The sequence below is a fragment of the Dipodomys ordii genome, unplaced genomic scaffold (genome assembly GCF_000151885.1).
Source record: "Dipodomys ordii isolate 6190 unplaced genomic scaffold, Dord_2.0 Scaffold56, whole genome shotgun sequence".
In the NCBI taxonomy this organism is placed as follows: Eukaryota; Metazoa; Chordata; class Mammalia; order Rodentia; family Heteromyidae; genus Dipodomys; species Dipodomys ordii.
The window spans coordinates 6,539,947-6,562,841 of record NW_012267272.1 but is presented as its reverse complement, the minus strand read 5'-3'; the positions used below and the strand labels follow the sequence as shown (position 1 = coordinate 6,562,841).

The following is a 22,895-nucleotide window of genomic DNA, read 5'->3' as shown; positions in this document are numbered from 1 at the left end:
GTCCAAAAAGAAATGTACTCTTTACCTGACTTAAATAGCTGTAACTCCTCTATATATCACCCATATAATGACAATTACAAATTATTTCCAAAACAATCTTCACTAACCCTTACCAAGGAAACCAAAGCTCTACATGGCAAACACCATTTGTCTCATCACCCCTAAAACAAGACCCAGTACCCTTGAGGAAGAACAAGATGGAGCCCAGAAAGTGGGGGCTTTAATCCTATGTAATGACACCAAAAGGCCTGTAGGGGCGCTGCTTCTCCTGTCACAGGTGGAGTCTAAGATGCCTGGACTTTTTGTTTTCTCTCTATATATATAGAAATTTGTCTGGCATTGGGCTGTCTGAAAGGAACTGCCTGATCTTCTTTCTAAGTGTGTGTGATTTTGCTCATTCCAGAAACGTCTCCACCTGTGAGGTGTCCTCCTCGCAGGCCATCAGTTCCCCTCAGCGATCCAAGCGGGTCAAAGAGAACACCCCTCCCCGCTGCGCCATGGTGCACAGCAGCCCGGCCTGCAGCACTTCAGTCACCTGCGGGTGGGGCGATGTGGCCTCCAGCACCACCAGAGAGCGGCAGCGGCAGACCATCGTCATTCCCGACACCCCCAGCCCCACAGTCAGCGTCATCACCATCAGCAGTGACACAGACGAGGAAGAGGAGCAGAAGCACGCCCCCACCAGGTGAGGCAGCTCCTTGGGGTCCGGCGTGCAAGGGAGAGGCGGGCCGTGTCTCTGATTCACACCCGATTCATCCTCCCCGGACCAGGGTCATTTTTCAGCAGCAGCACAGCGATCCCTCCCTGCTGACCCCTACATTTTGGTTTTGCCATGTCCCTGAGTCCTAAGTTTCTTCCAAGAGAATATTGAACAGATTGGCCATGTTTGTTCAAAACCAAAATAATTTGGGGTCGCTTTGCCGCTTTGCTTTAAAAAAAAATAGTAACAGGCCCTACACATTTGGGAATGTGAGACTATAAAAAATCAGACTCATAATACCAGTTTATTTCAACCCCTATAAGCTTAAAAAAAAAATCTGCCTCTGGCTATTGAATTTATTCCCAGTTGATCAGGATATCTCTCTAACATTGCCTTGGCTCACTCAGAATTCAAAGTAATTGTCCAATTAATCAGAAATTTCCCTGTGTCTGATTAACCCAATCTTTCAAGCTGCCAGTTGGCTCTTCACCCCGAGAGCACTACTGTTTATTCCAAAGTAGTAATAATTCATTTTGCTCTGTGTGTGCTTCCTGGGGAGAGGAAAGAAATATTTATTATATTTGCAAGACTTCACCCTGGCACCAGAGCTGCTTTTCCACATTGTGCAGCTAGAGTTCAACAAAATACACTTTCTGCTTTGAACACACAACTCTGGTACCCTGCTATAGCCCAGGGGCCTCAGGCCTCACAGAGTCTAGAGTCTTACAGCCCCACCTTGCTGGCACTTTTACAGGGAGACTAAAGGTCAGGGAAGGAGGCCTGCTACCCTCAAACCACCAGTCGGAGTGCATCCCACAACTAGATACAGAACCCTATATTCAATTATGCCCAGACTGTTAATTCCTGATTGGATACAATGTAACTAATTAGTCATCACAAATCCTTTTGATTAGATAATAAATTCTCACACTTGAAATCATTACAAAATGTACAGATAAATTGATTCAAGGCTTCTCATGATAGCTGTTCTACATGGGGCATCCCTTCCCATCCTTACCACAGACAAGTGTATTTTTCATTCTGATGTTCATTGAATGGCTCAGCTTGATCACCCCTGTATCTCAAGAGAAGAGCATAGTAGAGCATTTCTCGTCCTGTCATTTGCCTGGTGCCAGAGTGGACAGGAGGTTGGTGACCAAAGGCATACTTGCAGCCATGTGTTGCCCTACTTCTCATCTGCTGGTTCCAGGACTGGCCTCAGCTTCCCTTTTGATTACGGTCCCAAGTTCATAGGTATCTCACCTTCCCCAGTGCCTTTCCCTTTCACCCAGGAAGGTGGGCTCTGTTTTCACAAGGCTCAACAGACACCCTGCATAAAGGAGGCTCTTCCAACCCCAAACTGGACCCAGTCCAGCCTCAGCTTCTAGTCCACACACTCATAACATTGGCCATAAAATGACTTGAAAAAAAAGTAAGTTAAATAGACTGGAAGCTCAGTCTTGAAGTCCAAGATTTGAGTTGACACAGACTTTGGATATAAGTGTTCAGGAAAGAATCAAACGGTGCATCTGATGACAGGAGGGTGGCAGCCATCTCCCTGGCAGCCAGACAGCTGACAGGGCTGGGAGCAGAAAGCAAAGCAGAATGAAGCACATGGCTGCCTCCCACCCACCCCGATGCTCCAGGAAAAAGTACAACTGAAATGTGTGCACCTTGTTGTAAATGACTCAGAGATTGGGAGGAGGGGTGGACAGCTGTCCAGCAGGTGATTTGAGAGGGACAGGCAGGCAGGGGGTACTGGACCCCACAGTTCTGTATCATGCAGAGCCTGGTGGACTTGTCTGCCTGCCTGACCAGGATAATGAAGACATGCCAGAGGGCTGGGAATGTGGCTTAGTGGTAGAGTGCTTGCCTAGCATGCATGAAGCCCTGGGTTGGATTGCTCAGTACCAGAAAAGTTGAAATAGTGCAGTGGCTCAAGTGGTAGAGTGCTAGCCTTCTGCACAGAGAGGCTCAGAGACAGTGCCCAGACGCTGAGTTCAAGTCCCAGGACTGGCAAAAAACACACACACACACACATGCCAGAGACACAGAGATGTCCTGGAGTCTGGACAAGCTTCAGTGTAGGACCAGAGAGTGGTCTGCGCTGCCCATGCAGCAACAGAGCTCAAAAAGGAGGCTACCATAGTAATGTTTTTTGGAGGCAGATAAGGTTGTTGCTGTAGAAGATGGTTTAGGACCCAAGAGGATAATGATGTATATTTAAGCCTGTGGTATGAAAGAAGCCAGAAGCTGTCTTACTTATATAGAATCACTGCATAATTGTGATCCCATTATAGTGACTACATTTAGGAAGGAGAAAGAGTGGGAGAAAATGATTGATCAGCATCATCCGCTGGAAGCTGGTGGCTCATGCTTATAATCCTAGCTACTCAGGAGGCTAAGATCTGAGGATCATAGTTTAAAACCAGCCCAGGCAGGAAACTCCGTGAGACTCGTATCTCCAAAAGTCAGAAGTAGGGCTGTGGCTCAAAATGGTAAAACACTAGCCTTGAGCAAAAAAGCTCATGCCCTGAGTTTAAGCCCCACAACCAGCCATAGCAAAAAAGAAAGAACATCAGCATCATCATAAAATTGAGCCCCATCAGTATCCAATATTTCACTGGGACCTGCAGATATTACATAAAGGAGAGAGTCTGCCCTCATGAGGCACCAGGAAATCACAAGACAAGACACATACAAATAATTTTAACACAAAGCAGAGCACCAGTTCCATAAAAACTGGCGAAGTGCTAAAGAGATCCAAAGGGAATTAGCTTCAGGAAAGAGTCTAGGAACGTATGGACCAGCCAAAGGAGAACAGGCTGGCCAAGCCAGGACCAGCAGTGGGTAGGCTATAGGAGCTTATCCAGGAGAAGGGATTCCACGCAGAGGAAATGGGCTTCGTGCTGGAAGGGGAATTGTGGAGGAGTCTTCTCTTCGATGGGGATTATGGGCTTTGTCAGGAGGTGCTGAGGGGTTCCAGAAAAGCATCAGTCCTGGGAAAATAAGAGTGTACCCCTGAGCGCAGTTAAATAGGAAATCCTTGGCCATGGTCTCTTCAGCTGGACAGCTTCCGCTGGTTCCAGTTTTCCTCATGAAGAGGCCTTCCCTTTCTTGTTCTCCTTGCTCATCCTTGGCCTCATACTTACCCCACCTTTCCCTGTGAGCAGCTTGATTCTGATCTTCTGTCTCCTGACCTAGTTTCCTATTTGCTACCTATCTCAATTCTGGCCTTTCCAGTTCCCCAGAGTTAGTCCTGTAACTTCATCTGAAACTCTGGCTACTTCTTGAACGTGGGTCTGGCTCAGCACGAGAGCTGGAGGGTCAGGAGCTGGTGACGCTTGCACCTCCCCTACCAGAGTCTTTTAGCACCAATCAAATGGTGGAAAGCCCATATTTTCAGACCTAGACTAAGTAATATCGCCTGGGATTTTTGTTTAAAGAATGCCAAGGTAAAAATCATTATTCTTGATTGCAAGTACACAGCACAGTTCATTGCCAGAACAGATGGCTAGGCACACTCTCACCTAGAAGAAGCCAGGGGATGCAGACAGCCAGCTGGGAGAGGATGAACCAAAGATGGGGCTCACAGCAAACAGTTACCAGGTGCTTCCCCCTCACTATCCTGCCCAGCACTGATGGCATACAGGAGGCCATAACCTCTATTCAGAAACTGGGTTCTTAGACCCCAGGCCCAAAGTCCTACACTCACCCCCTAGTGACTCACCCCCATATACCAAATAAAGAGACACAGTGAAAGTCAGAGGAAGGAAGTTTATCACATGGCAGCCATGGATAGACAGCACTTCAATATACCTTTAGCTGTCTTTAAGAATACAGATAGCAGCCTCAGGTTGAATAGAGAGAATTAGGGGCAGCAAGTGAGAAAGGAGAAAGAGTTACACCAAGTCACAGCTGTGGCCTGGCTGACTCATCTCAGTCTTTGTCCTTGGAGTTGTTCCTCAATTCCTACCACTGGAAGGAAGAGCCGGTTGCCTGGCAGTGATGCTCTGAGCTTTAAGATGATAAGAAGGCATTGCTGTCTGAGGGGCAGTTTGTCTTTTGTCACAAGATATTTATTTATGAATCCTGTCCTTGCCGCCCAAGGTGACTGCAAGTGATTGCCACAGATCAAAAAGCTTCAATGCAAAGTGAGGGTTCTGAGTGCCAGCATTCAGTTCATTATAAAGCAGTTTTTAAGTTGCCTCCTTCATTCCCATCCAATAAAGAAAAACACACAAGGCCCAGGACTGCTTTTCGGCACACCCAGATTGAGCAAATTTTACTTTCAGGATTAGGATTCATGTGCCATACCATTGGAGAAATGGCAGACTTAATTACTGGCATGCGTAACTGGTTCTCTTTAGTCATTAGCTTACCAACTTGTAGTTCTGTTCTGTCCCCTTCTGTGACTTCCACAGCGGGCCTCAGTAGCTCCCAGTGTGCAGGGAGTCCTACCAGAACATGGTGCCCTGAGCCCCTACTGTGCCAGCTGGGCACAGCTGGGCTACCTCGGGAGAAGGGTGAAGTTTTCATTCTTGGAGGTGTTAACATCTGGGCAGGCCACCAAGAGGCCAGTGTGCTGCCTTTTGCACAACAGTGAGTCACTGTTGGACCAGAGGACTCTTCAGTTATGGTTAGAGAGTTGGTTTAAAAATAGAAAAATTAGATAATAAGCATTTTTTTGCATACCCCAGAATTACGTAGTAGAGCTGACCTTATTTAAATAGATGATTTTGATAGAGAAGCATTTAGCTGAACAAGCCATCTTTCCTCACCTGGAATCTCCCTGGACAACATTGACGGGTGCTTGTCCTATTTATCCAGAGCCTGGTGCCAACCTCGCCTTGTACTGAAACTGCTTTATAGAGGTCATAGGGATAAACCAAAGTGGCTTATTTGAGCTGATCAGCTAGACCTACTCTGCCCAGTTTCCATTATTCATTGCTCTATCCACTCATTCAATTACTTGGCGATCTCTGGAAGGTGCTTTTGCTCTTCTGAGGTCATCAGGGTATGCTTTCTGTGAGCCACTTCACATGTGCAAGATACTCAGACTAAGCCAACTAATGTTGTCCAAAACACAAAACTCTAAGAAAATTGAATTATAAATATCATACAATTTTTTTAGATTTAAAAAAAAAAACAGTCACTGGTGGCTCATGCCAGCTGTAATGTTATCTGCCCAGGAAGCTGAGACTGAGAATCGCATCTCCAGTAGGAAAGTCCATGAGACCCCCTACCTCTAGTTTACCACCAAAAAACAAAGTGGAGCTGTGGCTCAATTGATAGAGCACTAGCTTTGAGCAGGGGGGAAAAGCTAATGGACAGCACACAGGCCCTGGGTTCAAGCCTCAGTACTGGCAAAAACAAAGAGCTAATCACATTCTCTGCTGTATAACCTTGCCATGAGGACTGAAAGAGGGACTACATGTTTAGCACTCTGACCAGTAATTAGGGCGCAGCTAATAAAGGTTACCTATATTTGGTAGTCGATGTTGCAATAGAAGAAGTATTTTTTCACATGTGGCATTGACTATAAGTCACGAGAACCGAAGTTTATTGGAGATGAATTTTGACCTTGGTCTTGAAGGATGAAATTGAGATTAGCGAATAGAAATGAGAAGCTCTTTCCAGATAGCACCCTGCAGGGTCAGGGCCATAGGTTCAAATCTGACCCTCTGGCAGCATTTTCTCCATTGGGGGCTGATTTCTATACTTCTTCATTCCTTTCTTTTTTCCATCATTTTAAAATGAGGAAAATCATCTATTGCCATGACAACACAAGGCAGTCGTGAGCTCTTGCAGCTTTGTTCCATATTCAGAAGTGATGTCTGTCAAGGCCATTTGAGCAAATCGTTCTCATTCTACTCCTGTCACTGTCTCTCACTTCCATTAACCAACTCAAAATGAGATTGATAAGCTATCAATATTAATTAGACAAAATAGTGGAGCGAATCTCAATAGTATCGACCCTTGTGAGCCTAAAGAATCCACAGTACCAATCTCAAATGTGTCCTCATTTTTAAAGTGACTCATTTACCAGCTTCTCATTGTTCTGCAGGCTGCATGGTATATTTAGGTGGAATATTTGATTTCTAACAATAGAAGAGATTAGCAAGGGAGCTATAAAATCAACTCATAAGATAGATGCCCGTAATCTGAGCACTTAGCAGAAGCAAGAAGATTGTGAGTCTAGAGAGAACTCATACTACAAGACCTTGTCTCAAAAATAAAAGGCAGAAAGGGAGGGGGCAGGAGGGTAGGCTAATGCACCTTTCCCAAACCTGTCTCTTTTAAATCAAAAAAGGGAGGCAAATCAACATTTCGGTGTATTGCACATTTGTTCATTGGGCCAGGGCGGCTTCAGAGCTACAAACAAAGCTTCAGATCTGTGGAGTTTATGGGAGGGTTTACCCCTCAACTCCTTAGACAATGACAAGATAACAGCCACGTACCTGACAGGCATCCCCAGCGCCTTTGGTGAGATTCACTACCTGTTTCCCCCGCGAGTGTCTGATCCTCTGGCAGCATTCACACAGGTCATCCCGGCCAGCTGCTGGCTCTCAAAGACTGTCAGCCCCTTCAATGACAGTGTGCTCATTGATTCACAAAATGGCCTGTTGTGCCTTTACAATGAGCCACTTGTTAGAAATATTTGCCCGTATTAAGCTGAAGCTTCTCCCGAATTTCCAGGCTTGGAGGAAAGAATTATTTGACAGTTAATGTTGTGAGTGTGTTTTACTTTAACTTGTTCATCTTTGAAATTACTTAAGGAAATTGTGATCAGCAGAAACAGGCCAGATTTTTCTGTAAGGTACATGCTCCCCAAATGAGTAGCAAATCAAATCCCATCTGTGTGTGTGTGTGTGTGTGTGTGTGTGTCTGTGTGTCTGTGTGTCTGTGTCTGTGTGTCTGTGTCTGTGTGTCTATGTGTATATGCACCAGTCCTGGGGCTTGAACTCAGGACCTGATTGCTGTCCCTCAGCTTTTGTGCTCAAGGCTAGTTGTTCTACCTCTTTGAGCCACATCTCCATTTCTGGCTTTTTGGTGGTTGACATTAGAGTTTCAGATTTTCCTGCCCAGGCTGGCTTTGAGCCACTGATCCTCAGATCTCAGCCTCCTAAGTAGCTAGGATTACAGGCATGAGCTACCACATCCAAATCCTCTCTCAAGCACCTTTTATACTAAATCTTTATGGAACCCTCCCAATGGATTCTTCAATCCCTCCGGTAACCTCTCTCACCTTACCTAACTGATCTAGCTCCAGTTGGGTTGGAACTGGATGGATGCTACAGGTTACCCATGGCCACACCACTGAAGGGACAGCAGGGCCAGGACGAGAACACCAGGTGCTGCGACACATGCAGGAGCCAGCTCCTGTGTTCACATAGGGTCCTCCACCCCCCAGATCACGCACCCGCCCCGGAACATGTCCTCATTTCCTGACGTGGCCACAAGAGCTATGGTGTGTAGAGGTTTCTCTCACACAGCTTCAGCCCTGAGGGAAGAGCAGGACAGTGACTCTCCCTTTGGGAACAGAGAAGGGCATAGAGTCATGGGTCATGGCCCCCAGCCCTTCCTGGGGTTCTGGAGTATTCTGTAACTGTGCAGGTGCGAGGGGTTCGGGTCGGTGACAGCACGTCACACACTAGCCTATTCCCTCGTGTCAGGTTGTGCTCCTTTTGTAAGGCAGCTCTCCTTCCTTCCCTCTCCTTCTGTGTTCTCGCCTCCTCCACAGTCCTCAGCGTGCCCTCATGTCTTTCTGTTGTGGAACTGCATCTCCCTGATTGCTAGGTTCAGGGACCTTGTCCTGGAGCTCCACTTTCTAACTCTTACGCCAGATCCCGGTGGCCTCCACCCCAGGGTCTTCACTGCACCTGCTGCACTGTGCCGCTCAATTGCCTATGACTCTGAATCTCATTTGCTCATTTTTTCTGGATAAGCCTGTGGAGTGTGTGTGTGTGTGTGTGTGTGTGTGTATGTTGCACGCTATGCGCCAGTTACTGGGGTTTGACATCAGAGCCGCACACTCTTGCTTGGCTTTTTTATTCAAGGCTGGCACTCTACCACTTGAACCACACCTCTACTTTTTGCTGTTTAACTGGAGATAAGAATTTCACAGAGTTATCTGTACAGACTGGCTTCAGACCATGATGCTCAGATCTCAGCCTGCCTAGTAGTTAGGATTACAAACATGAACTGCAGGCTTCTAGCTATTTTTAGCTTTCTGTGGAGCTACCATATGGACTTTCTGGGTTAATACTGTGACAAGTGAGGGCTGTAGGGTCTTTGTTAATTGAAATCTATCTATTTTATCCAAGTTAATGTGAAGAGCTGTAAATATATGCAGCCAATTCATTCTTTACCTTCTTTTGCGTTCTTAACAATTATCATCTGTATGACTCATTTGACAGTTAACTTGGAAGGCTTGGTGACACCCATTATTCTCTTTAACTGGTTCTTTTAAAGCTTTTACTGTTTAACTTGTCATGTTGTTACACAGTCTCCCACTGAGATTTTCATCTTCTCCAGGGCAGAGACAGGTATCAGCTTTCCTTACAAAGGTATTCCCTGTAGCACTGATCACAGATCTCCATGATTCCTAACTGAAGACATGCAATTTTCTTTCCTATCAATCTTCGGGAGTATGCAGACTGGTTAAAAAGGAGCAAGTGGGGGCTGGGCGCCAGTAGCTCATGCCTGTAATCCTAGCTACTCAGGAGGCTGAGATCTGAGGACCATGGTTCAAAGCCAGCCCAGGCAGGAAACTCCATGAGACTATTATGTCCAATAAACCACCAGAAAAAACAGAAGTGGCACTGTGGCTCAAGTAGCAGAGCACTCGCCTTGAGCTGAAGAGCTCAGGGACAGCGCCCAGGCAGCCCAGAGTTTAAGCCTCATGCTCGACAAAAATAAAAAAAAGAAGAGGAAGAAAGTAGGGAATGGAAGAGGTTGCTTTACTAGCAAATCCTTACCTCCTTAGCATTCTCTGCCTAGATAAGTTTTATTTGCAAGCCTCTTGTATTTTAAGGTGGCATAACTGATTTTAATACAAATTGAACATCCTTAATACAGACTTGAGATTAGAAGTATTTTGAATTTCAGGGGATAAGGGGGTTGAGAGCTTATGGTTTTTTAGATTTTTAGCATATTAGCATATACATAATGAGCTATCTTAGGGATGAGAGTTGAGTCTGAACATGAAATTTATTAAAGTGTCATGTCCATCTTATAATCAGTGCCTGAAGGAATTTTATGCCATAGTTTTAGTATGCTTACTTTTTTTTTTTTTTGCTAGTACTAAGTCTAGAAACCAGGGCCTCACACTCTTGCTTGGCTTTTTTTCCCTCAAGGCTGATACTGTATCACTTGAGCATACCTCCACTTATAGCTTTGATTTATTGAAGATTAGAGTATCACAGACTTTTCTGGCTGGACTGGCTTTAAACTATGATCCATAGATCTCAACCTCCAGAGTAGCTAGGATTGCTGGTATAAATCATGAGTACCAGCTTATGCCTACATTCTGACTGCTACCCACCCTAAGAGGTCAGGTGTAGACATTTCCTTGTACTCAGAAAGTTTCACATTTTGGAGCATTTTGTAATTTTTTAATTAGGGATGTCAACCTTCATAATAATAATAGCTATCTTTTGTAGGATACTTACACACTATCAAGCACTGTACAAAGCACTTTACTTGTATATTCTTATCTCGTTCTCAGAACAGACCTGTGATACAGGTTCTTATTGTTCACAGGAGAGGTTGAGCAGCTACCCCAGAGCTCTGTCACCAGCACATGCGAAGGTAGACATCGAGCTGCGGGCCCAGGTTTACATCCACAGAACCAGTCCAATGTTACCCTGAACCCAGCCACTAGAGAACATGCCAAGGCCAGCTACTAGTATACTAGGCCAGGAACTGGGCAAATCCTCCTGTGGGCCTTCACCCCACCACCCCTCAAACCTCTTGTAGGTCTACAGCCTGCTCTGACCTTCCACTTACCTTCTGACTGGCTGCCCCAGGATTCTTGAGTGTGCCCACTTCTATGGTGTCTCATCTTAGCAAGAACCTGATCTGGCTCTGTGACCTGGGACAGGACCCTAGGGTAAAGATCATTGCAAGTCCATCAGGCTGATAAGGAAGTCCATACCAGTTTCTTTCCTCATCAAGCTAGCTGGAAAAGGGCCATCTTGGTAGACAATTGTTATTTCTTAAAAATAAATCATTGATACACAAAAATAGAACAGCCATTTTTAAAACATTGCACAGTAAGTAATAAATTGCACATCCATCATTCTAGCAGTCTCTCACTAACCCAGAAAGCAGTCCAGATTGGTTCCAAGTAACCACAGGGATAGAAACATCTCTGAAAAGAAGTTGCTAGCTGAGAACCAGCCCAAGCCAGGTCTAGCTGCCTTGGATGAAGTTGCAGGTTGAAAACGAAGGCCAGGGGTGCAGAGTGACTATCGGGTGGTCGCAGCATGCAGGAGCACCAGGCCTCCCCTGAGCAAAGGACTCCCAGAGGCCCTCAGCCGCCTGCACACAAAGTAGCCCATCAGAGCAAGCTAGCAGAGGGTGTGGTGTCCAGCCTGTGTCTCCCTCTCCTGGCCCTCCCGGGCTCACGCACTGTTCAGATCAGCCTCCTGGGACCTTGTCCTGTTCCATCCAGTCGCAGCAGAGCCTAAACCTGCATTTAGAACTACTTCCTTTCCAACAGTGTGGCCGTCCTCCTCCAGGTCCTTCGGTAGTATGCTCCTTGCAGCTTGTCTCTCCTTCAGACTGCTGAGTCACCCACACACCAAGTCTCCGTCACCCCACTTTCCACAGGCCCAGCCCCAGCCCTTCCTTCCTCCTGTTTTCACATGGGTGCCCTCCACACCACACAATAGAGTCTCCAAAATGCTGGCATAAGCCTGGCTTTGGTGGCTCACACCTGTAATCCTGCCTAGTCGGGAGGCTGAGACCTGAGGCTCGCAGCCCAGGCAGGAAAGTCCATGAGACTCTTATCTCCAGTTTGCCACCAAAAAAACAGAAGTGGATCTGCAGCTCAAGTGGTATAGTGCTAACCTTGAGCAAAAAAGCTCAGGCTTATCCACCAGGCCCTGAGTTCACACACACACACACACACACAATGCTGGCATAGTGTGTCACCTTCTTGATCCTCGCATCTCCCTTTCCCTTCCCAGCACTGTCTCCAAGCAAAGAAAAAACGTCATCAGCTGCGTCACAGTCCACGACTCTCCCTACTCCGACTCTTCCAGCAACACCAGCCCTTATGCGGTGCAGCAGCGCACTGGACCGAACGGCACCAGCTCCTTCGACACCAAGGGTGCCCCAGAGAGCCACTGCACCGGCAACCCCCGCACCATTATCGTGCCCCCCCTGAAGACCCAGGCCAGCGAGGTGCTGGTGGAATGTGACAGCCTCGGGCCGGGTAAGCTGGGGGTGGGGAGGGCCCTGCATAGCAGGCCAGCAGTCTTATTTCCATTTCTGCCACTGCTTTCCTTCATGGCTGCTGCTAGGTCTCGAGCACTAGTCAGATAGAAAAGTTCTGATTTTCACAGATGATTCTACACAGCACTTTGTCCGGGCAGGGTTCTGTGTGTAAAATCAGTGTCCAAGCACATTTTGTCCTTTGGTACTTCTATAATCAGCATGCTTTTGCCTTTATGGTGACTCTGCTTTCATCAAGGATAATGAACAGGAAATGAAAGCCACACTGTTCCTTGTCCTCTGTCTGCAGAGACATCCTGTTTAGCCTTCCCTGGCTGGTACCCGGGACGCTATCCAGGGAGCTCTGATGGCGTCCAGTGGAAGAAGCCCCTTCCCAGAGTGTTGCTACCTCAGGGTCACCCAGGCTCCTCTGAGCCCCCTCAGAGCCCTTCCTTGTACACAAGAAATCAGAACCACACAGGAGGCTCACCTCTGTATACTTAGCTGCTTAAAAGGTTGAGATCTGAGGATCGTGGTTCAAAGCCAGCCTGGGCAGAAAATCCATGATATTCTTTTCTCCAAGTAACCACCAAAAAGCCAGAAGTGAAGCTGTCTCAAGTGGTAGAGCACCAGCCTTCAACAGAAAAAGCTAAATGAGAGCTCTAGACCCTAAGTTCAAGCTCTAGTACTGGCACCAAAAAAAAAAAAATTAAAATTAAATAGAAATAAAAGAACTATGGATCCATAAGCTTGTCCTGAAAACCAGGCCCTAGCAAACAGCCCGGGGCCTTTCTCAACCTTCCGTTTCAACCCAGCCGTTCGCCGGGGCCTTTTTCAGCAGCATCTCTGCAGTGCTTCTCCCGCGCAAGTTCATGCTGGGAGAATTTGGGGACAACCAGAGGAACCTTGTGTGTCGTACTTTTCTGCCACGCTGTCACCAGCCACAGGCAGGGCAGACAGCACCTTTGTGACCATACTGTTCACCCGGAAAGTGACACAGCCTTGCAAGATTTGTGTAGCTGTGAGAAGCATGTCCCGTCTGTCCCTTAAGGTGTCCATGGTTGCCCCAGGGGATAGGCATAGGAGGTGAAGGCCACAGGGCTGCTGCCAGGATGCAGAGAGGGGTTCAGGATGGGGTCGCCAGAGGCTTTTCCAGCCACTGTCCCAGGCCAGTGAGCAGGTTTGGGTCAGGATCCTAGAACGCTGTCCCCAAACATACAGCCAGCCTGGGACAGCCTTTTCTCCCTCAGCCTCCTCATCCTGATCCAAGGAGAACGCAGGTGGGGCATGTGCACTGACCTGTGTGTCAGGGCTCTTCTGACTCGGTAGGTCCCCAGCCACCTGTCTTCAGAAGGCATGTTCCTTAAATGCAGCCAGCCTGCCCTGCCCTGTTTCCCCATCCTGACTGCTCCCAGTCATGAAAGCAAAGTGAAAGAGAGAGCACTGCCTGGAAGGATGCAAGGCTGGGAAAGTTCACCAGTTGTGTGACAGTCAGGCTAGCAATTCACACTTCTGGGCCCTCCCTGCCAAAGGCAGCAGGCCTGACACCTGTGCCCCAGAGCTGCCTTTCCTCAGCTCAGAGCCTGTGACTCCCCTGTCCAGAGCTCCAGAGCTCATGTCTCAGCTTGGAACATACCCGCCTGTCCTTTGTGCATTGGCTTTAGCCATAGTGCGAGGTTTAGTAACAATGACACCAATGGTAGCTAGTGTGGACTGGGTGCTGGGTGCCAGACTATGGATTGGTAAGAGCCAGATGCCAAACAGTCCCCTGTGGTAACCCGTTTCATTTTACAAGGGAAAAAAAAAAGTGAAGGTACAGAGAGATTGGCCAGCGGGCCCAGGGATTGTAGCTGGGCCTCCACTCCACAGTTCGCCTGTGCTGTAAGCACACTGCCTCACGTGGCAATCACTACATGAATGCATAGCTGCTCTCCACAGGGGCATCTCTGGAGCTAGCTGGACAAGGCGTGATCAGAAAACTCTATAGTGTTTCCTTAGCGGCACAGAAGATAAATACGCTTAAGGAGAGCAACGCTACTCATGAGCCCATCGCCAGAGACGAATTACAGAGATGAATACTGCTTGAGTGCCGTGGTCCCTTAGCTATGCCTGTTCCCACAATGACTAGCAGGCAGAAGGCCAGGCTCTGTCCACCCCCATCACTCTGCAGGCTTAAGCTGGAGATCCCTCAGACACCTCGATCCCGAAATGCCCAGGAAGGCAGAATGGGCGCAGAGTGGTGACACCACAGCTGGCTAGTGGACAGTGTGCCACAGAGCAAGAAGGCTTGGTGCCTGCAAGAAACCCCTATCTGAGGGAACTTTAGCCAAGAGCTAGCACTTGCAGCTTTGCATTTTTGACCCTACACTGGGGCCACAAAAACCCCTCCGTCCCCCAGGCTTTGTGGCTCAGGCACTGTGTTGGATTTCAGGACCCTGACTCCCAAAGGCACACCTACTGGCTCTGGACTCTGGGAAGCTCAGCACACACTAGCAGACTCATTGCAGTGGGTGGCTGGGAAAGGAGCTGGGAGTCAGGGAAGTGTAGAACCCACGTCCCTCCTCCTGGTGAGAAGTTCCCCTCTGCCTTCAGCTGCAATCTCCAACCCCTAGACCCCATCCCCTGACACACACACACACACACACACACACACACACCGTTTTCCTTCCTCCCAGGCAAGGACTTTGAAAGTGCCCTTCTCCCTATTTGCAGTTCATCAAACCTGTCTCTGGCCTGGTCCCAGCCTCCAGCTTCCATCTTGATTTCATCACCCTGGCATCTGTCATAGAAGTGGTCCAACCAAGTCAGGAAAGGCCTGATCTTCATTACCAGTGGCTCCTTAATATCCCTGCCCCTCTCTCTACACCATCTCCCGGGCAAGGTCCCAGCAGGGAGGAGCAGAGCTCTAGTTTTACCTGAGGTCCTCAGGTCCTAGTTCACACATTCTGAATTAGCTCCTTGTTTTTTAGCTTGCTTTTTTTTCCTGGGTTTTGAAGAGCCTGACACTTGCCACATAGGTGCTCTACCACTTGAGCCCTGGCCCCATTCATTTTTGCTTTATTTTTTTTAATAGGGTCTTGAGTTTATACCTGGGTAAGTGTAGACTGTTGTGTTCTTCCTACTTACATGACAGGCATATTTTACCATGCCAAGCTTACTGATTGAGATGGGGTTTCACAAACTTTTTGCCCAGGTTGGGTTCTTTAGCTTTTAAAGGCTGACTATAAGCAAGACTTCTATCAATGTTTTTTAAACTATGTAACAAAATATAACAGTCCTCCTCCTTTTCCTTTGTAAGCATTTGAGTGAGAGAGCACAGAAAAGCATAGAACCTTCTGGACAAGCTTGCCTAAGCTGTTGTTCAGACTTGTACCTGAGGAAACACTGTATTCTTCTCATTTGTGTATCGCTTACTTTTCTGTTGTTGGCTCTAGGTCTTTGTTTAATGCGGGGCTATGGGCCTCTACTTAGGTGTTTATTGCGACCCTGTGTGCAGTAGTCCAGCCCTTTAGTTTTAGTACAAGAGCTGAGATGTAGGGACCTCCTAGAGCTGGCAGAGCCTCCCCCTTGGCACCTGAACGCTTGTACGCCTCGCCCACCCCGCTGGGTAGTTGCAGCCTGTCCAGCCTGGTCGCTAGCACCGTCCCCTGGCCTGGCCTCTGCCTCAGCTCCTCGTCCACTTGCTCTGTCATGCCCCCTCTCACACCATCCAGGCACATGGTCCCAGGGCCAGACATACAGCAGAACTAATGCTTGGCTGGGTTAAGACAGCCAGGCTCTAAACAGGTACCTGGTTCCCCTTATCCTAGAACCTAGAGCCATCCTAACTGGTAGGGGGCAGCCTGCCTTTCCTCCAGCCTCTGGCTTTGTCTAGCACCCTAAACTCTTAGTACAGACTTAAGCCATCCTCAAGTGCTGGGCCAGAGTGCCAAAACGTGGAGCCACCTGCTGGCCAGGCAGAGTCCCTACGTCTTGCACAGGCTCTGTAGCTGGAAAGGGGGGTTTCATTTGGCCACACTCAGCTCTCAGGGCTGTTCCTCAGTGATTTCTTTCATTCTGCCCAGGGTCAGGGACCCAAACCAGGACTTGCACAGGATGGCGTTAGCTTCTGCTGCTGCTTCTGGCTGTTTACCAGGCCCCACCACAGGCACGGTCGCATCTGGTCCTCCGAGCAGACCAGACAGGCATCTGTTCACCCATCTCCCAAAGCCCCCTGTGACAACCCCTGGGAAGACCAGTGAGGCCCGGCTCCTACCTGCAGCTCTCCTTCCCTCCCCTGAGCCTTTTCTCTTCACTCTGCACCATCTCTGCCCCTCATTTGCAGCCCCAGACAGTGGCCAGAGCCCAGCTCACCTCCTCTTGGAGTCGAGGCCAAATCCTGACAGGCTGGCCGGAGGGGCTCTGATTAGCGTCTGGCCAGTCTGACGAAGGCCACTGTTGACCCGGGAAGGAGCAGCTTCTGGGCCAGCCAAGGACCACCCCTGACCTGTGCCCTGTTCCTCCCCACACAGTCAACGGCAGTCACCACGCGTCCTCCTACAAGCCCAAGTCCTCCAGCAACGTGACCTCCACCAGTGGTCACTCTTCAGGGAGCTCGTCGGGAGCCATCGCCTACCGACAGCAGCGGCCAGGCCCCCATTTCCAGCAGCAGCAACCCCTCAATCTCAGCCAGGTAAGACCCATCCCAAAACATGCGTGTGTGCACATACACACACACACACACACACAGAGACTAGCTAGACCCTTGATCTTCTGTTGAAGAGACAGTGCTGGTAGTAACCCTCCAGCAGTGGCAGGCAGGGTTCCACATGGCTTCTTTCTGTCCTCAGTCATCCCCAGAGAAGTCAGGGTCCCTGGCTCACAGCAAGGTGACTCACCCAGTGTTACAGGGCACTTGGTGGCATGCTGCCCCTGCTTAAAAATAGGAAGGCCCATCCAGGTACCAGGGGCTCACTCCCGCAATCCAGGCTACTCAGGAGTCTGAGATCGGAAGACCACAGTTTGAAGTTAGCATGGGCAGGAAAATCTGTGAGACTCTTGCCTCCAATTAACCACCAGAAAACCAGAAGTAGAGTTGTGGCTCAAGTGGTAGAGTGCTAGCCTTTAATACAAAAGCACAGGAACAGCACCCAGGCCCAGAGTTTAAGCCCCAGGACTGGCTAAAAATAAAGCTGGGCTCCAGTGGCTCATGCCTGTAATCCTAGTTACTCAGGAGGCTGAAATCTGAGGATCGTGGTTCAAAGCCAGGAAAGTCCATGAGACTTTTTTTTTTTTTTTGGTCAGTCGTGGGAATTGAACTCTGGGCTTGGGTGCTGTCCCTCAGCTCTTCAGCTTAAGGCTAGCGCTCTACCACTTGAGCCACAGCATCACTTTCCATGAAACTTTTAGCTCCAATTAACCACCAGAAAACTGGAAGTGGCACTGTGGCTCAAGTGGTAGAGTGCTCACCTTGGGCTGAAGAACTGAGGGACAGCGCCCAGGCCCAGAGTTCAAGCCCCACAACCAACCAAAAATAAATAAATAAGTAAAAATAGGAAGGCGCACACAGTGATGTCCCATCACAGCTGCAGGTATATGCAGGGTCCTGCTGGGCTGGCTCACTGATGAGGGAGACTCCAGACCAAGGGAGAGCATGCCCTCCGTTGTACATGAGTAGTGGCCACAGCCTCTCCTGGGAGAACGCTGTTTGCCTGCACAGAGGGCATTACACAGAGCTCCATTTCTGAGTTTCTGATTGTAGAGACTGGATTTCACAATGAATGAGAAAGCAGAAGATGCCAGGCGCCAGCGGCTCCCACCTGTAATCCTAGCTACTCAGAAGGTTGAGAGATCTGAGGATTGAGAGTCAAAGCCAGCTCGAGCAGGAAAATCTGTGAAACTTATCTCCAATTAACCACCCAAAAAGCTGGAAATGGAGCGGATGGAGTGCTAGCTTTGTACAAAACAAAAATCTCAGGGACAGTGAGTGCCCAGGCTCTGAGTTAGAGCCTCAGGACTGGCAGCACACAAAGGGAGTAGAGAGCCTTCCGACAGCACCGCTCTGTCACTGTGTCCCATTGACTGCTCTGAGGTCGTCCGCGAGGCAGCCCGGCGTGGTCCAAAACGTGAGGCCAGGCATTACCTCTCAGTGAAGCTGCATTTCAGTCGACAGGGGAAGGGAAGCATCCTTTGTGGCTGCTGCCTCGCCACCCCTCATCCCTGCATCTCATGCATCTCCTTTTTCCAGGCTCAACAGCACATGGCCGCAGAGCGCACGGGAAGCCACCGACGGCAGCAGGCCTACATCACTCCCACGATGGCTCAGGCGCCATACACCTTCCCGCACAACAGCCCCAGCCACGGCACTGTCCACCCCCACCTGGCCGCCGCCGCCGCCGCTGCCCACCTCCCCACCCAGCCCCACCTCTACACCTACACGGCGCCCGCAGCCCTGGGCTCCACCGGCACCGTCGCCCACCTGGTGGCCTCTCAAGGCTCGGCCCGCCACACCGTGCAGCACACTGCCTACCCGGCCAGCATCGTCCACCAGGTCCCTGTGAGCATGGGCCCCCGGGTCCTGCCCTCGCCCACCATCCACCCGAGTCAGTATCCAGCCCAGTTTGCCCACCAGACCTACATCAGCGCCTCGCCAGCATCCACCGTCTACACTGGATACCCACTGAGCCCAGCCAAGGTCAACCAGTACCCGTACATATAGACACTGGAGGGGAGGGGAAGCAGGGGGAGGGAGCTCCGGGGACCCCAGGGGGGGCTGGCTTTTTATACTGAAGGTGCCACACACAAACAATGCAAATGGGGTGGGGAGGGGGGGCAGAGGGGCAGAGGGGACACACAGGAAACTTGAACTAGAAAGTGGGAGGATTTAGAGCAGAGAACATTTGAAAAGGAAGGGATTAAGGAGGGGGGAAATCTTTTTATTTTAAAAAAGAAAAAGGAAAAAAAAAGAAAAAGAAAATATCTGTAACAAAGGAAAAAAACATAAAACAAAACACAGCTCACAAACCCATTCTGCACCAAACTGGAAAGGAGAAGAGAGTCACGAGAAGATTCCAAAAGCGAGGGCCCCCCCCCAGTTTTTGAAGAACTTTACCTATGAACTTTTCAAAGATTATTTTCGTATGACAGCAAGTGACATTGAAGACTTCGCTGTCAGAGACATCTGATATGGAAAATCCAATAGATTTTTTTTTAAGTAATTGAACATGAAAATTAGGGATTTTTCCAGAACTCAAAGGGGTCAGTACCCCTCCAGAATGTCAGGCTGAGACCTGAGGAGGCTAATACTTTGGGGGGGGCAATTGGGGGGCGGGGGCGGGGTGAAGCCCAGTGTGGGCTCGGGAACGATGGGACAGCAGGCTAACAGACCCCAGTGGGAGGGCAGACTTTTCTCCTTCTGAGCACTCTGGATAAATCTCTAAGCAATGTTATTCCTCAGATGTGATGGATAATGTGTGTTGCAACCTTTTTGGGGTTTTTTTCCCTTTTTTTTCTGATTTGTTTGTTCTTTGAACCAACCCCTAGTCACCTAGCATAGGGCTCGCGGTGGGCACCGACACCGCAGCAGAATGTAGCAAACTCCACCCCAGTTTTCTACCTTGTGTTCACCTCCAGTGATACCATAGACTATTCCTCAACGTAATTGCACAGAAACAAGTGACAGGACCTAGGCATGTCACCAGTGGGGTGGTCCGGGTGCGTGGGTGTGCGCGGGGACACCCCTCCCCCCGTGAGTCACAGCCCTCGCCCTCTTGATTCTACATCATTCCCTCCTAGTGCCTTACTGAACAACAGACAGACAGACAGACAGACAGAAGGTGGAAGGGTTTATTTCCACTGGTATTCCAAGAACTAGCTGAGGCTAGTCCGACGCCATCCCAGCTCTTCTGTTGTGCTGTTGAATCTTTCCCTTGGGTTTTTGTTTGTTTGTTTGTTTGTTTTTTCAGTTCTCATGCCTGTTGTCTTGCTTGGGTTGTTTCAGTGTAAAAGGAGGTGAGGAGAGCAAACAGGCTAGGAGGTGAGAACCTATGGATCTTGAGAGAGATGTTAAGTGCTTTGGGCGCATCCAGTGAACAGGGATTGCTTGTGTTGAGTTTTACTTTGGGTGTAGAGACCCAGAGAAACTCCCTACCCTTCACCCCTGCCCCCAGCCCTGCCTTCCTGTGGCCAGCTACAGGGAGGGCAGGAGGTCCGGCCCTCCCTTTCTAGCTGCATCCCTAGACCCTCCTCTAGAAGCCTGGTATTCTCAGACCCACCCTGCACTGCCTTCCCTCCACCGGGCACCTGGGGGAGCTCGCCTGATTTTGCTGTCTGTTGCTGGATCCTTTCCTTGGCACCATTTGGGCCTGGCATCGGAGGGGTCTGTTGGGCAAAAGGCTAGAAGGATACTTGGGAGGATGACCAGGGGTCTGACCCAGAACTGGGGGGAACACTCCCACAGATAATTATGTCTCCAAAGAAATCTTTCCTAGGCCATCTTGGAACCTTTAAACCGTTGTGGGCATCTTCTCAGGCTTTGACCCCCGTGGGCAGGTAGAGGGTGGAGACTTGTTCAGAGTGAAGCCCTCTGAAGCACACAGACGCCGGAGACGTTGTCTGGCCCACGATGGGCTTCGGAGGGTGTTTGCTCAGCCAAGTCCCCAAGCACAAGAGATCTTCGAGCGAGCATCCGGTCCTTGTCCTCCGTTCCGCAGCCTCCCCTTCCACAGGCCCCCAGCCCTTGCCTGTGAAGGGCTTTCCTCATGACACCCACCCTCTCTCAGTAATGAAGCTATTACTTAGCTCTTAGCTGTGAAACAACTCTGGAAAATTCCTTCCCCTGACCTTCCTACTTCCCAACCATAAATTCTTATCTTGTAAAGAATTCAGTCCCCAAACTGGAAACAGTGTGGTACAAGCCATGGGCCGACACGGTCCCATAACCTGTGTGAGGCTGAGCATACCTAGGTGGCATCAGCAAGGACCCTCCAGAGGCAGAGTGGTGCAGAGAGATGGCCTTCTCTTGGGCTGTGATTACTACTGGCTTTAGCTGGGTTTGGGGGAATCCCTGTCCTGCGTCACCAGAGAATGGTCAATTCAGAGAGGGTGAGGGCGCAAAAGCCTTCTGAAGACCCCTGAGCCACCACTTGGCAGCTGGAAAACCTGATGGCAGCACTGTCCCATCAGACCTTCTCATACCTAGTTATATAGTGTCTGGTCTTGGCTCTAAGTCTGACTTGGCCTTACTGGTAGTGTCCTGGACTCCCCTCCCAGAGCTGATCTTCTAGTAGTAAAGATGGCTTGGCCCATTCTTCCCATTTCTTTTCGTCTGTTTCAGCTGAAGCTCCTTCATCTTTCACCCCGTCCCCAGTAGACTCTTTTCTCCCTCCATATCAGGAATTAAAATTCCATGCTGCTCATAAAGTTAATATTATTGTACTGATTATTTTTGTTATTGTCATTGTAATTATGATCATTATCCTGTTGCTATTTTAGTTCAGGGTTTAAGTGCACATTTATTCCAAGTATCTGTTTCCTCTTGAATATTTAAACTTATTATGTCTGTGAGTATTATCAGTATATTGGAGGGACATACAGATGTCCAGTTTTTGTCAGATTTTGAAAAAGTGGAAAGATGCAGGAATTAGATTGTTTTTATCATCTCTATTCTATCAAGAGCCGTCAAGAAAAAACCCATCACAGAATGACATTTTAAAAAGAATCAAGACTTTTTACGTCCTGCACAGCCCAGCTTAGGGACTTCACAATGTGGTCACCACCAACTAGACTCAAAGTGGCAAGGCTGTCACCTGGGCTTCAGCCCCTGGGCTCAGGGTACCGAACACTGACGGTTAGATCCGTCGAGCTAGCTGCTCATTCCCTGTGCCCTCCTGTGCATCTGAAATCTGTTTGACTGTAGATGCTCAGCTTCCCTCCCCTGACATGTAAGCACACACATTCACACACAAAAACAATTCCCCCTTTCTGAAGCTGACCCCACCCTTCTCAGGGCACACCCCAAATGTGGCTTACATCCTTACAAATGTCCCCTCCTGGATGGCACTGGGGACACATAGGAAGATGGCAGGCAGCTGGTACCGTTCCCGTCCCTCCCTCCCCTTAGTCTGCTTACTCCTCGCTGCCTTGGTCTGCTTGCTCCCCCTCCAAACATCTTACCAGCACACAATATTAGCCAAAAAGAGGACCAGATGATCAGCCAGGGAAGCCTACTTAAAATCCAGCTGCTGCTTCCAGTGCCAGCCGCCTCCCCCACTGGCCCTACAAGTCCTTATAGCCTAGCTCCTGGGCTCTGATTGTACCCCTCAGTGCCCTGAGCTATGGGCTATGGGCGCCTGCAAACTTCCTGCCCACCATACCCCCAAAACAACCAGGCCCCTGGTGAAGAGAGGTGCCAACTTGCTGAAGAAAAGCTGAGTTGTGGGGAAGCAGACAGCAAACGTTCATCCCTAGTGCCTCCACCCCCGCCCTCCTCTACCCCACCCACGGGGCTGTCACATCAGAAGAGTGGCCCCTACGTGCCATTAGCATTCTTGCCCACGTATCCACTGGGTCCTCAGGACCAAGTTCACTGGCAGGAAGGATAGACAAGTTCTACTGTGCCTCAGACTAGACCTTGAGGCTGCAGACTTAAGTCTTCGATTAGATCATAAATCCCAGCACCTGCTAGTCCTTTCATAGTGAAGAAATGGGGTTCAGAGCACAGGAAAGGTTGGGAAGGACAGGTCAAGGAGCAAGGTCTCAGCAGAGCCTTAGGAAC

General features: G+C 49.2%; 1 protein-coding gene across 2 annotated transcripts in view; it reads left to right on the top strand.

Annotated features, from left to right (window-relative positions):
* Positions 1-19,423, top strand: part of Hipk2 (homeodomain interacting protein kinase 2) — a 120,665-nt gene extending 101,242 nt beyond the window's left edge. The window contains exons 11-14 of one of the 2 annotated variants that reach the window (XM_013021676.1): positions 404-685; positions 11,896-12,143; positions 16,654-16,814; positions 18,369-19,423. In XM_013021676.1, the coding sequence (XP_012877130.1) occupies positions 404-685; positions 11,896-12,143; positions 16,654-16,814; positions 18,369-18,839 (1,162 nt within the window). In that variant the 3' untranslated portion in view covers positions 18,840-19,423. The remainder of the gene's footprint in view (positions 1-403; positions 686-11,895; positions 12,144-16,653; positions 16,815-18,368) is intronic. The other variant, XM_013021677.1, reaches the window with a different exon arrangement.
* Positions 19,424-22,895: the final 3,472 nt, after the last annotated feature.